Here is a 16,159-nt window from a genome sequence, read left to right on the forward strand (position 1 = left end):
AGTGAAACAAATCAGGCACAGAAAGACAATTACTACATGTTATCACTTGTATGTAGAAGCTTACAAAAATAGATCTTTTAGAAATACAGAGTACAATAGTGGCTACCAGAGGGTGAGAAGAGGCAGTGGTAGGAAAAGGTGCTGGGAAAGGATGGTTAATAGAGTCGGAAGTGCAAATGGACAGGAGGAATAACTTCTAATATCTTATAACACAGTAGGTTGACCATGGTTGATAATAATTAATTGTGTATTTCAAAATAGCTAGTAGAGAGTATTTTTAATGTTCCCACATAAAGAATTTATAATGTTTGAGGTGATTAATATGCCAGCTATTCTGATCTGATCATTATATATCATACATTTGTGTTGAAATACCAACACTGTACCCCAGAAAATATTCAATTACTATATGTCAACTAAAAAATTTTTAAGTGTAGGCTCTTGAACCAAACTCTTTGAGTTCAACCCCTGACTCTGTCACATGCACCTAATTTTCCTCAAATGTAAAACAGAGATAATAGTAGCATTTACCTTGTATGTTGTATTGATACATATATGGATAATCTATAGAAATCTCTTAAAACAGTGTCTTTCCACAACACAAGAGCTCAATACATATTAGTAATTGCAGTATGCTTTATGGTTCAGGTATATCTAACATGCATGCAGTCACGATAATGCAAAACTCAATATTCAATAAAGTGAAAATATAGTGATAGGGAGAAAGATGAAAGGATGATGTGACAATTGAGTCCTTATGCTGATTTAAAAGGGTGTGTAGAAGGAAAATATTCTCAATTCCCTTATCTAATAATACCTAAACGTGATCATCCCCAAAATAGTAATAGTAGTGTACTGTTTAGAATTACAAATCAGAAGATTAGAAGAATTAGCTTAAAGAATTAAAAATAATTTCTTTGAATGGAGAAATGAAGAGAAGGCAGGCACATTTTTTATGATTTAAAAAAACATTGGACTTCTTGAACTCTGTGCATGAACAGATTTTAAAAATGAAACCAGAATTTAACCAAAAAAAAAAAAACCCATCTGTATGTAATACCAGATAGAAAGTAATTTACAAAGCATAACATAGAATCTGAAGATAATAACACATTGAATAAACATATACTTCCAGGGATAACAATTAAGCTCCTTCTATGAATGATTCTTGGACATGTCATTTTGGAAAACATCTGACCCCAACTGCTAGCCTTCTTCTATATTTGGAGGGACTTTCCTAGCTCTCTGTGTCACTGTGACAGGTGAATAACTAGGAAAAAAAAAAAAAAGTCTGCCTGTGGACACTTGTTTAAAATGCTAGAGCTGGGCTGACAGATGCTCCTCCAGAAGGTTAATGAGATAAAGGTTCCTCCAGCTGGCTCATAAGCAGAGATTACACCTGAGTGGAAGATCAGCGGATTATTCCAGAAACAGACACTGCTGCATGCTCTTCATAAATTAGCACCCTCATAAAGATAAATCAAAAAGGTTATTTTCACTCAGCTGGCACCAACATTTAATTATTTTTTTTCATCCTTCTGTCATTTTATTTCTTTTAATGAAATTTGGGGGTGTTCTGTAATTTTCAGAATTACCAACACACAAAAGCCAGAATGTATTTGGAAACTAAAAGGGCTATTTTTGTTGTTTGGATTTTTCTCCAAGTTCAAGGAAACAAAGGTAAGTTATTTAAACATTTTTTTTTCTTTTTAAAATTGTTTAATCTATAAAATCTATTTATAGAAGCGAATATTCAGAAACAACAGTTACTACTAAATTTTAGAGGGTGAATAGAAGGCAGGTTCTGAATAATAATTGACTAACTAGTTGGTTAGTTGATTGATTATTAGAAAGGATAGTTAATGATGATTTAATGTTTATTTATTACACAATCTTAAATGTGATTGGTGTTAACGAAATAGGAGAGTTTAATGCATCCTTTTTGCCATTATAAAAAAATGCAAATTCATATTATTAATATCAATAACATTAGTAGGTCCGGGAAATCAATCCCATTTATCCACCTAAACTCAACATACAAAACCTAAAATTGAAATTAATTATAAGACATTTATGATCAGACCAAAATGCATTTCCTAACTTCTCTCAATTAAATCATGAATTGTTTTTCCTTAGAAAATAGCCAAGTGTGTTTTATCTTCAGTGTTCATAATGGCAATCCTAGAAACTTTGTTGTTTTTGAGGTTATATGAAGAGAACTAGACAATATAGGTTCTTGTGGTGAAGCTTTAACTGAATTTGAAATGAAACCAAGGCACATAACAGGCTTATAAGAAAAATAATGTGTTTTATTTTAAAAAAAAAAAATGTCAAAGTCTTGATTTTTAAAAAAATAACCCTTATCATTACAACATAATCTTTTTAAGCTGCTTGAAATCAATAATGTTAGGTTCTTCTTTAAGGATAACATTAAAACACTCAATGAACATTTTGATTACAGTATTGGTTTTGAAATGTCTATGGAAAAAATTTTTTAAAATATGTATTGCAAATTAAGTAAAAAATAACTGTGATTCTATCAGTTATTTTATACTTAATTTTATACTTATTTTATACTTAATTTCTCTTAATCTGCATTTGGAGGGAGAAAATTTTTTTCTGGAAAAGATAATATTAAGTTTCCTTCATGTTCTGTTACATACAAATGATAGGGGATGAAGCAAAAGTTTATTTACCTTTCTTTTCAATTATCAATTATATATAATGGGTTTTTGTTGTTTTAATACTTTTTTAATTTTAGATGGACACAATAACTTTATTTATTTATTTATTTATTTATTTATTTATTTATATGTGGTGCTGAGGATTGAACCTAGTGCCTCACATGTGCTCGGCAGGCTCTCTACCACTGAACTATAACCCTAGCCCCTCTATAATATTTATGAAAACATTTTGATTAAAAACAAATGACTATATTTCAGTATCCTAAGATTAAACTAATGAAGCAAACCCATTTGATTGTTTGATGAACTTGACCAGGCAAATAAGATCTGTAATTTTTTATGTTTGTTTAATTATATTAACTAATTTATTTTTTTCTATTTTCATATATATTGGCCATTATACACAATTACAAATAGCATAATTTCACATATAACAATTTAAATTTTAAAAACTCATCAAAAAATTACAATTTGTTTTATGCCAACTTCTATCAAAAATGTGCTCTAATTGCATAATAAAAAGTGCTAACATGTTATTAGTTTTGGACTTTTTATTACACAAGCATCTAAGATCGTGAATATCTGTTAATTTCAATTAGTGAGGTCTACTATAATCAGAGTTTATGTACTTTAGGCAGACTGGTTTCTTATTTGTGACTAATTAAACGTCATGATTATATTTACATAGAAAATAGTTTGGGGGAGAAAAATGAGGGTTCAATTCAATACAACTAGGTGCTAAGCATAATAATTGAGTATTTAGATAAACTCAATTGTTTCTTTTTTAAAAATTACAGATTTGAAAAATCAAAGAGATATTTTCTAAATCACCCATAGTATTTCCATCCAAATATAATCTACACGGGGACCTCAGTGTTTCCTCAGTTTCTTTTCTAGATATGCTTCTTTTCTACATGATTGTTGCTTTATCACACACACAATTTTATATCAGGTTTTTACAGTTTTATTAGATTATATGAATTTCTACATTGCTTTCTAGCTTTGACAAACATCATTTGATTGGCTAGATACTGTTCCCTTCTATAGATATATCAAGATTTGTTCTATCCAAATATTTAACAAAAGAGAACTAATTATTTCTAATTATTCTGTTATTATGAATAATATTACAATAAATAGCTTTGGGTATATATATATATATATATCAGTAATCAAAACTTAACATAAGTTCACTAAAATAAAATTATTAAATCAAAACAATATAAACAGTTTTGTGGCATTTATTCATATTGATAAATTGCTTCTAAAAGCTTTCTAACATCCTTCAGCAATTTTTCCCAGTTTGATTCAAGAATGCTTACCATGTACCCAATACTGTGCTAGACACAAAAAACAAAAGAGATTTAAAAACTTGCCAGTTTTCTTTGGAGATTCTGAATGTAGTTTTTCCATAGACCACAAAGGTGGAATGGATTTGATTTCAAAACATTCATTAAATAAAATTGTTTCAGCATCAAAAAAGATTCTTCAAATTTTCAAAACACTATTTCACTTCATCAACACGAAGTCTCCTGTATTTTGGACAAATAACAAGGATGTCAGTTCCATGTGATATATGTGGCACTGCTTTGTGCTCTTACCTTTTTCATGTAAATAATTTCATTTCATTTCTTGTGACATTCAATGTGTGGGAGAAAGAGAAAAGAGAAAACCCACTGTTGGCAAGTCCTAAAAATGGAAATGGTGTTTATCTTAGTGTGTGCCTTTTGCATTACATTTGGCTATACTAAATGAAACCTTTAACAAAGTTATTATTAGTTCATCCAAGTTGGATAATTATTTTAGTGGCTGGAAATGTCAAGAAATTTGCATTTGAAGATACTCCACTTCTTACTAATCCTGTTCTATTGGGAAATGCTCTCATTTCATAAAATTGTCCAGGAAGGTACTTTCTCTCATTGTTGCTCCATTAACAAAGAACATGGCTTCATTTGTATACCTGAGATAGCTGCCCAACGGCAGTAGCATTAATTGTGCAGCTCCTGTACCTAATTTGTCTGAGCTACAGTCTCAGGACAGTGAAATTCAAAAGTTCCAAGGCAGATTGTTTTGCTCAATTATATCTGAAAAGATGTTCTTAAAATTGAAGCTACGTAAGTTAAGGATGCTGAACAAACTGTGGCAATACACCTGAAACTATTCAATTATATTCTTACTTTAAAATTAAAAAGCAGTGGCTGCCTTTTGGCCCATGTGCGTGTATCACTGATCACATTAGAGGACTATTGTATGTGTAAGCTAATTAGACAGGGCTGACGTGACCTACTGCTTTCTTGGCCATTTCTGTCAATCATGAGAGTGCAACCACCTTAATGATCAACTGGATTTGCATGCTAATTATCTTTAGAAACTCAAATCATTGGTGCCACAATCGTTTTCACAGTTGTTATGCTATTTTCAAATAATCCACCTGAGACAACAAAGTTTGTTTTTTACAATAGTGTCTAGGATTATATTATAATTATATATATATATATATATATATATATATATATATATATATATATATGTTTTAATGACCATAATAAAATGCTGACGTCATTACTGCACTGTGAAATATCAGACTACCTTATCCCTGAGGTCTCTACCCACACTACCACTTTTTGCTTAAGGGTTGGAAAGACAGTTCTGCAGTCATGCAGGCTTTAGAATAACAGAAAGCAGAATTTTGAAAGGAAGAAATGTGAGTTCTGACCAAAATGTGAGTTTCAACATCCCAAAGGAGAGTTTTCAACAACCATGGAGCCTAAGCTCACTGTCTGAGATCTTTTCATCCAAGACTAGGTAGGATTCCAGCCTCGGAAAACAAGAGCACCAAGTCAGATGGAACCATTTTAATAAAGGAGGAGGGTGTGCTCTTTGCTCTGGGTCCAAGGCAAACTGCATGACAAAGCTCATCTTACAATGAGTTGATGAGGTTGAGTGGCATAGCCATGGTAATGAGAATTCAAATATGGAAATGCTGCTGTCAAGCTTGGAACTGCAGCATGTACCACTATAATTATTTATTGAGAATGTTCTCCCACTGCTGTGCCTCTCTTCCAGCCACAGTGAATGTAGGAAGAATACGAAAAGCTGTAGAACAGCAATGCTGCTTCTAAGCATGTGATTGTATTCAGTAGATAAATAGGTTCCCATTTACATTCAGTTATTCCCGAGGAAATGGTGTCTTTCTGTGTGCTTTTGTAAAGCCATCTTAATTCATGCCAAGGTAGTTTTCTTTATTCAGTCATCTTAAGTATTTTCACCACAGCTGGTATCTATTTTCATAATAGTCCCCGGGAGAAAGGTTAAAGAAAGCTAAACCAAAAGGAATTTTGCAAAGGTATGTCAGAACCTCAAAATTAAGGAAAAGTTTTCACTTCAGAAAGACTAACTCCATTCAGAAAATAACATGTATAGGGCTAATTTTTCCATCTTAGGTTTTTACTGCATTAATAAATAAACAAAAGCCATATTTAATTAAGCTGAACTGTGAAACACAATGGCACTATTATTAACCCATTATACTAGGATCAGTTCAGACCTCATCAAAACGTTTTGTACACAGCAATCATGTTAATGTTAGTAACCATTTGCTTTAATACGTTTCTCTTTGATTACTGACATATACACACAAGCTAATTTTATTAATCTTGTGTCTTAATATTTCTCTGGGTGATGAGCACTGTGCTCATTTATAAGGCAGAAAGTGGTAAGTATTGTTTAAGGTAGGAGAGATAAAACCAAAGCTGAGAACTGAACAGTGTCCGGTTCTATCTTGTGTCTACTTAGTCTAACATCAGTCCAATATAATATTACGAATGAAAAAAATATGATTTTTAGTACTTTTTTTTTTTTGGTACTTGGAATTGAACCCGGGGGTGTTTAACCACTGAGCCACATCCAAAGCCCTTTTTTATATTTTATTTAAAGACAGGTCTTGCTGAGTTACTTAGGGCCTAGTCCACTAAGTTGCTGAGGCTGGCTTTGAACTTGCAATCCACCTGCCTCAGCCTCCCTATTATTTAAAAAACCAACTTTCCTCTGCTACCACCAGATGATGGTTGATTTGGGGCCATTTCTAACATCTGTTTTTCATGAATATCTCAGAATACCTGGTCATGTCCTTCAGCTCTATCTTGGAAATGGAAGTACCTGTCTTAGGACTTCTACTCTTCATTAGGAAAAAATACGTAATATTTTGAACTCCACAAATCATGTTTTTTTTTTTAATGCCCATCATTAAAATCTCAGTTTAGTGGTAATTTACTTAAGATTGTGTCACATATTTCCAGGCCTTAATTTGCCTAATGAGTATTTTATGAAACAGTGGGAAAAACTTCTAAAACAAAAAAATAAGAACATCCTCATCTAAACACTAAAATTTTACCTCAAGTTCACAACATGTTTGACCTCTGGAGATATCAAATTCTGAAACACTCCTTTTTAATGATTTCTCTTTCTTCCTTCTATTAAATCTAATCCTATTCTCATCAGAATAATCGAATCCCTCAGGCAGTTGCTCCAGTTCTTCAGCCCATCCTGGTCTCAGTGTGCTGCACATTAACTCTAGAACTTATTATGGGCTCCTGAGCAATTCTTAGTGGTCTTTCTGTTTGTATGATAGGAACCTTACTCCTTGACCTCTCCCTTCTATTTCATTAATTCTACTTGGGAAAACTTACCTTTCACTTTTTCTATGATCTGAGCTGCCAACTATTTTTAGAGTGCCAAATAGAGTGCTTGCATGAAGAAAATCAATGCACTATTACCTTATCTGAGTCCTATATGCAATTCCATCATCATCGGATTCCTTGACTTAGTCCCCTAAAGAGATTCCCAAACCTTCCCTCTCACCTGAGTCTACCACCTGATTTCGCTCTTTCACAGAAGCAATGATAACAGCAGAGTTTAGAGCAAAAGCTCTCAGGCTTGCACAGAACTACCTTCTGCCCAGAACACTCTGTCACTCACTCTGTGATCTGGGCAAATTGCTCAACCTCATACATTACTCATTCTTATGGTTTCCTCATCTAGAAAATAGGAATAATAATAGCAGTGAATGCCTCAAAAGAGCTAAAGCTTTTAGTGAGACATCTGGTACAACAAAGTTCAAAACGTGCTGACTCCTAAAATGGATATGATGACTACCACTACTGCCATTGTCCTATCACCTCCTCCTACGTACTGAGAAGACTGAGTCACTTGACTTCCTTCCCCTTGTCCTTTCTACTTCAAAGTTTCTCTGAATCTATCCAAACTCTTCTCATTCTCTTGTATTTCAGAGAAAATTAATTTCATGTCTTTGCTAACATTATTTCTATCTACTTATGATATTACACTCACCACCAATTCCCATTAGACCTTCCCCTGCCAGTCTCCTTTTCTGTTGACTTTATTTCCCAGACTAAAAGGTTTCATGCAACCATTTTGACATTCATTAAAACACCAGTGCTGAGGTTCTAGCTTTGATGATTCTAATCTCATTGATATAGGATGGAATCCAAGTTGGAATAATTACTAAAATTATCCAGATGATTCAGGATAAGATTATTCTTAATAAGAAGAAACAGTAGTACCCTTCTGGAAAGATACTATATGTGTGTCATCATTTTATAAACCACCAGGGGATTTGTTTTAATCTGATTTTTTAAAATAAATTTATCACATAGCTTTGCTATCTATATACCAACTTCTGCTTAAAAAAAGAAAAGGAAAGAAAAAAACATCAAAAGCCTCCCCAACACCTTCAGAATAAATTCTACTATTGAGTATACATTTAAGGGAACTAAAACCAATATGTCAAAGTGATATCTACACTCCCATGTTTTTTGTAACACTATTCAACAGCCGAGATAGAACAAACTAAGTGTCCCTCAATGTTGAATCAATGAAGAAAATTTGTTATATACACACAATGAGATACTATTCATTCATAAAAAGTATAGAAATCTTGATATTTTCAACCATATGAAAGAACTTGGAGAACAATTTGTTTCAAATCCTCACCTACACTTGGTGTTGCTTAATTTTATTTTTTAATAAATAAATTATATTATTTTATTATAAATAATATTAGAGGATGAAATATTATAAATGTTATCTCATTGAGGTTTTAAATTTATATTGCGCATTTACTAATTAAATATATGATTACATTATAAATTGATGTAAAATAAATTAAACTAAGAGGTTAAATGCATTTTCATATATTTTGGGTCCATTATGTTTCCTCTCCTAGAAAATACAGAAGCAAGTGTTTAGTCCACTTTTTACTAGAATGTTTAGGATGTCTTTCTTTTCTTATTGATTTAGAGGTATTTTTTTAAAAATATTTTGCAGCTTCATGTCTTTCAAATATCATTTCCAGTCTGTAGCTTATCTTCTTTATAAATTTATTTATTTTAATTAGATATATATGACAGCAGAATGCACTTTGATTCATTGTATACAATTGCAGCACAACTTTATGTTTCTATGGTTGTGCACAATGTAGTGTCACACCATATGTGCAGTCATAAATGTACCTAGGGTAATGAAGTCCATCTCATTCCACCATCTTTCCTGCCCCCATGCACCATCCCCACCCTCCCTTCCCTTTTCCCAATCAAAGATCCTCCATTTTTCTCATGCCTTCCTTCCCCACTATGTATCAGCATCCACTTATCAGAGAGAACATTCGGCATTTGTTTTTTGGGGATTGGCTTACTTACCAGCATGATATTCTCCAACTCCATCCATTTACCTGCAAATGCCATAATTGTATTCTCTTTCAATGCTGAGTAATATTCCATTGTGTATATATACCACAGTTTCTTTATCCATTCATCTATTGAAGGGCATCTAGGTTGCTTTCACAGTTTATCTTATTGTGAATTGAGATGTTATAAACATCAATATGGCTGGTTTACTATAGTATGCTAATTTTAAGTCCTTTGTATATAGTCCAAGGAGTGGGATAGGTGGGTCAAATGGTGGTTTCATTCCAAGTTTTCTAAGGAACCTCCATTCCATACTGCTTTCCAGATGTAGCTTATCTTCTTATTTTGTTACTAGTATTCTTTCATGGACAGGGATTATTAATAATAAATCAGCCTTTTTACTTCAGGGTTTGGTTTGGTTTGGTTGTTTTGTCTTAAGAAATCCTTGCCTATTTCAAAAATCATAAAAAAAATACTCCTCAATATTATCTTATAAAAGTTGTATAGGTTTGCCTTTTACATTCAAGTCCTTGGAATTAATCTTGTGTTTGTGTCTATGTGTCTGCTGTGAAGAAATAACTTTTAGTATACACAGTCAATTGAGTATCATTCCCTGGATAGTTCTTCTCTACTATGCCCTTCTGTCATAAACATGTCAGCCCATCCGTTCCATTTTGTTACCCTGAGCCAAAACCAGATTGCTTTAATTATTATAATATTATAATAATATTAACATCTTGTACAGCATGTTTCCCTGCTTCTTTACCCTCCCGTGACACCATTTAGGCTATATCTGACCTAAACTCTCCTAAATTACACTCTAAAATTAGCTTGGAAATTTCCACAAAACACTTTGTCAAAATTCATTCCGTTTTTTAAATTAAAAGATAAAACTGTGTGCTTTACTGTGTGCAACATAATGTTTTGAAGTGTGTGTGCATTATAGAATGTCCAAAGCTGCTACTTGGGATTTGATTGGACTTGTGTTGAATAGGTCACTTTGGGGAGAATCAATACCTGTTTTTATCATTTCCCTATTCCAGAAAATGGAAGATCTCTCCTTGTAATAATATCTTTCAATAAAGTTGCACAATTATTTTAATAAATAGAATCCATATCTTAGACTTATCCCTCTCTAGATACTTTATACAACCTGTGATAAGAGAAATGGTATTATTACATTTTCTATGTAAAACTGTGGTTGGTTTTTTTCGTATTGGTTTTGTATTCAATAACTTTGCTGAAAAAAAATCTTATTAATTCTGAAAATTCCCTAGAAATTTTGAGGTTTTCTAACTTTAAAAAGTCATACCATTTGCAAAGAGTATGTAGATTTTATTTCCAGCTCTTGAAACTTTTATTTCCTTATATTTTCTTACACCTTTCATAGGCCATCTAGTAGAAACTGTAGTTATCACTCTAACAGGCATTCTTATCTAATTACTAATTTCAAAGGGATTATTTTTAATATTTCACCATTAAATGTGTTTATTTCAGTTTTTATGATTGTTTTGTTCTTGTGAATGTTCTTTACCAAGTAAAAAAGTTCCTTTCCAATTTTAATTTGCTAAGAATTTTTAATCATGAATAGATATAGAAGTTTATTGTGGTTTTTCTATATCTATTAAGATTATATTAAAAATCATTTTTATATAATATTAATTATATAAATGATTTTCTCTTTTAATTCATTAATGTTGATAGATTACTGTAATTGGTTTTCAGTTATTAAAACAATCCCACAATCCTGAAATAAATCCAAGTTGCTCTTACATTGCTTATACATCACTAGATTTCATGTGCTGATAATTTATTTAGAATTGTTACTTTCACAACAAAGCTTGGATCATGAATATTTTTCTCATTCTTCTTTTGTCAAGTATGGTGAGAGTTTTCATAAAAATGGAATTATCTTTTCCTTAAACATTTGGTAGAAGTCTGTTAAACTGTGAGACTTTACTGTGTGTAGAGACTTTACTCAGTTCCTTAAAGGTGATCACAACATGTAGTTACATTGTCTCTTCTTCAGTTAGTTCTCATTATTTTTTAAATTTATTGACAAAACATTATTCATATTCTCTTTGTATCTTTTTCATATTTATACAAGTTTATAACAATTTTAATGTTTTCCTTTCTTAATCCTGATACTGGTTCATTTTGTGTTCTTTACCTCTTCAATCTTAACTGTTAAGATTTTTTTCATTTTCATTGTTAGTATTTTCAAAGGAAAAATTGGTTGGCTTTGTAAGAGAAGTGTAAGTTCTTTTTCTTTTCATTATATATGTGATATTCTCTTTTACATTTTTTTTACTCTCTACTCCATTTTTTCTTTGTATTTTATTTATTCTGTATTTTCTTTGGCTTTATTTTGCTTTCTTTGACCTCCTGAGAAGGATGCATACTAATATTTAGCTTTTTTTACTTTTATAAACTTGTTATTTTAATCATATCATTTAACCTTTAGATACCACTTTAATTTTAAACTACATATTTTATTACATATTATTTTTATCACTTGATGAAAGTATTTTATTTATTTTTATCACTTTATAAAATATCTTATAGATTACAATAATGTTTTAATAATAACCATGATTTTTCTTGGCTTATAGGTTATTTAGAAGGCTTTTTTTTTTTTTTTTTTGGCTTTTTACTCTTCAAATATGTGGAGATTTTCCTTGTTCATAAAGCTAATTTCTCACTCACTTCCCATTAGTCTGAAAACATAATGTACATGATATCACTCTTTTTAAAATCAAGATTTGCATTTTAGTTAGGCATATACTCTATTTTTCTTTGTTTTCTCTGTGTTTGAAAAAAAAGGTATATTTAATAGTTTGGAGATATATTCCCCCTTATATGTTAAAAGGTCAGGTTTGAGCATGTTTTTCAAATCTCTACCCTTACCGATTTTTATTTATTATTTTGATAACCAAGAAATCTTAAAATGTACCTAATGTGAATTTTATTTTCCTCATTATCTAAAATATTTTATTTTATATATTTATAAAATTCTCGAGGGCATAAAATTTTAACTTTTTACATCATTCTAAAATACTTACATCATTATGCCATGTCTGTCTTTATCTTTATAATGTTTTCTGTTTAATAATGAACTTTGTCCACTGGTATGCTGGAATTGACCTGTAATGAGTCAAAAGAGCCAATTGAAAACATGTCTTCCCAACTCACTTATGTCATACTGGTAGCTTAAAATTAGTCATGGCGAGTATTAACACAGGAACAAAGGCAAATACCGCAAATCTCACCTCATGCCCCATCATTGGTTATTTAACATTTGCCACCAATGCTCTGACTTCATTTGATACTAATGTTACCATACCAGATTTCTTTTGATTAGTGTTTGCATGTTGTGACTTTTTTGTATACTTTTACTTTGAATCTTTTGATTTATATGTGTCTCTTAAAACAAGATACAGTTGGACTTTTAAAAATGTAGTCTGATAATCCCTGTCTTTTAAAAAAAACATTTGGTCTATGCACATCTAATATTGCACAGGACACATTTTCCTAAAAAGTTATTCACTGTTAATCTAAAATTTAAATTTGTGCCCCATATTTTTATTTTCCAAATCAGGAAACCCTGTTCCTTTCAGGCTTAATCCTAAACCTCAGGAAAAAGTGGCACAGAATCATAGCAACTAACATTGTACTAGGCCTTTCACGAAGCTCTTCCTATCCATTTTCTCATTTAATTTTCAAAACAATACAAAGCTATACAATGCAAAAGTGAAAATCAAAACTATAGTGCTGGAATTATTATTATCTCCCTCTTAGGTTAGAGACCAGAAATATATAGAGATATTTGTCCATGTGTAGAACATGGCAGAGCCACCTTCAGTGTAACCCCAGAGATGCGGAAACCCAAAATGAAGTTAACTTTGCTTTTCTGCAGGAACTGTAGTAGTTCCTACAGATCAGAAATTTACCAAGATGTACATCTGTTTCTCTTTATTCTATTCCAGTTCTGTCCACCCTGAGTATTTAGAATGCCATGCTTTTGTGGCAATATTTGCAATAAATACTATCTATCCTATTCTCTACTCAGAACTGCAACATACTCCAAGATTAGGTTCATATGAGAACACTAAAACCAAAGGACAGTGTGTTTAGGGTTAGTAACATCATGGACAGCACAAAGTTCCAGAAAACAGATATGCTGAGCTAAATTAGAGCTGATCCTGATATGAATAATTCAGATATAGTACGATTTTGATGTCCCCAAATACACAGCACCCCTACCAATCATGGACTGAAAAATACCCTGTGTTCTAGCCCCCTGACATTGATGGAAACAGAAGGAAAGTGGGTACTTGACACAAGTTATTAATGCATCCCATAAGTAAATCCACATTCCTGGTCAACTACTATTATCTCACTGCACCCCAATTTTTAAAGTCAGCTTCCTCCTGAATTTTTTGCAGATTTATTTTATAGGTTCTTGGTGTAGGTCTCTACGAATTCCTGCTTCTTGTCTTCCCCACCCACTTCTAAATCAGCTTCACAAAGCAAGGGTTGGCTCTACCTCCTGCTCATTAATTGCCTAATACTTTCTGGCATAAACTGTTGGTTTCCAATCTTTAAGTCAAGTTAGGCTTTAAAAGTGCTCTGAAAAGTATTTTGTTCCATACATCTGTAAGGAACAATTGTAACTCATCATCCATACATCTCCAACTTACTTATAGAATTCCATTCAGTTCTCTTACCAGTGGCCAGTATACTTACTTCAACTCCATATTCTGAAATTTACGGCAATGTTACCAAAAATGCATGTGATGGGTTAAGAATTGGGAAGCAGAAGTAATAAAAAAGATTTAAGTTAATGTAATAATGAGATGATTAGAAGTGGCCTAATAGGGTTGATGTTCCATCTATAAGATGTTCAGATGATTTAAGGGATAGCAAACTCAGTTGCTGAAGAAAGCACTTGTTTCTTCCAGTCAGGAAATACAAAACAGGCAGCCAGGTGTGAGATCTCAGCTTTGCCAGCTAACAACTTGCCACAACTTGCTCCCACTCCAGTTTCTTATTCTGTTCACTTAAGCTCTACTGCAGCATTCATCAAACTCCATTCAGCCCTTTTCAAAGCAATGCATTTTGTGATTAATCACAGTTTATGAAAATATCCTACTCTCCTTATTTTCAAGACTGGCTCAAATGTGGGGGAAGATTTTATTGAGTTAGCTTATGCACTCATGTGGAAAATTTTTTATGGTCCTTTACATGTTACACTTTTTGCTAAAATTTTAAAGTAAATTTAGGGCTCCGTGAGGAAGCAACATGTTGATCCTGCAGTTTCTCATCACTTCTGGCACAAACTGCATATCTTGAAGCTGTGTGTCCCCTTAGTTAAGAGGGAAAGGCATTCCCTATGACCAGAGGTGTGGTTCTGAAGCAAGTGCAGCACCCCCAAAGCTGGCAGCTGGTTGTGAGTATGTGAGTAGACCAACCTCAGCCCATGGGCTGTCTCATCAAGTGATTTAATGCCTGAAATGAAGATACCCACGTGCTACTTCACCTTCTCATCACCCTATAACAAGTACCTCCAATATGTTTCTCTCCTTCTTTAGCTCACAGAGAGACCAGTCCGCATTGAGAACACACCTCCTCTTCTCAATATGCCCTGCCCTTTGTCCCTACTAAGAGGATGGGGAATTAGCACACACTTCTGCTTTGAGGACAGTTAAGGACACAGCTCTGCTACACTGCTGCCACTTTACCTCCTGACATTGACCAGACCTGAATTGCTGGCAATTCCACCTGTTCAAAGGGCCATCTACTCTAGACACAAAAAGGCAATCTCCTTTCTTTCTCTAACTTTCTCTTTGTCTTCAGTTTTGTTAATGCCCACTAATGAAGCTGCATGTTTCCTCAATAAACATAGATTTGTACCTCTGCAAATTTCTTAGCATCTCACCTTCGCATTTGGTTCCTCTTCTTCTTTTCTCTCTCTCGCTCTCTCTTTTTTTTTTTTTTTTGGTAAGTGGGGTAAAAGTGAAACTTAATACAAATGTATATGTATAACCTAGAAATTAAGAGCTAGCAACCTTTTATTTCTTGTAATAGGTTGTCATCCTAACCCCTTTCCTCCTGACACAGGTAAGTTAATGGCTAAGCCTGATTTTTGCAATGAAGACAAAGTTAATGCAACTCTTCTAATTCTTTGAGAGAAGGGAATACTGATTTGCATCCTCTGTAGGGAGTGCTGTTATTGAACAAATGCCAGTTTTGAAGGTAAGAAAGGATGCAATGGCATAGAATTTTCAGAAGCTTCAGCAAGGGAAATGATGTAGCCATTCCTCTATGCATCATTGATAATCGGCCTGCAGGCTGACTGTTGTGAATGTTTATTTACTTCATAATTTATTAAAGAAAGTGACTGGAAGTTTTCTTAATTTCTTTTATCCTCTTTTGCATCATTTATTCCAACATATTTTGATTCTCAGGCCACAGACTAGGGTTGTCATTGTGTGAGTTTATTGGGAATCGGATGTAGGAGGACAGATGGAAAAGCAAGTTGGAGAAACTTCTATGTTCTCTACTTGATCATCCAGAAAACAGAGTGCTTAAAGTCCATATAATTTTCTGAAACAGCCTTGAATAAGGTGTTCAGCAATTTTGCATAATGTGTTCATACATTTTCAAGTATGTTAAGCATGATGTATATTTAATTGCCTTTGCTATCTGGAAAAAAATTTCAGGTGCATAATTGAGAATCTATCTGCTAATGTAGGGGGAACACCAGGATAT

General features: G+C 32.8%; 1 protein-coding gene across 2 annotated transcripts in view; it reads left to right on the top strand.

Annotated features, from left to right (window-relative positions):
• The first annotated feature begins 1,613 nt into the window (after positions 1 to 1,613).
• The window catches only part of LOC143402491 (interphotoreceptor matrix proteoglycan 1-like), a 140,057-nt gene continuing 125,511 nt past the window's right edge, over positions 1,614 to 16,159 (top strand). For both annotated transcript variants that reach the window (XM_077109551.1, XM_077109552.1), the window contains exon 1: positions 1,614 to 1,680. In XM_077109551.1, coding sequence (XP_076965666.1) covers positions 1,614 to 1,680 — 67 coding nt within the window. The remainder of the gene's footprint in view (positions 1,681 to 16,159) is intronic.

The sequence above is a fragment of the Callospermophilus lateralis genome, chromosome 6 (genome assembly GCF_048772815.1).
Source record: "Callospermophilus lateralis isolate mCalLat2 chromosome 6, mCalLat2.hap1, whole genome shotgun sequence".
Lineage (NCBI taxonomy): Eukaryota > Metazoa > Chordata > Mammalia > Rodentia > Sciuridae > Callospermophilus > Callospermophilus lateralis.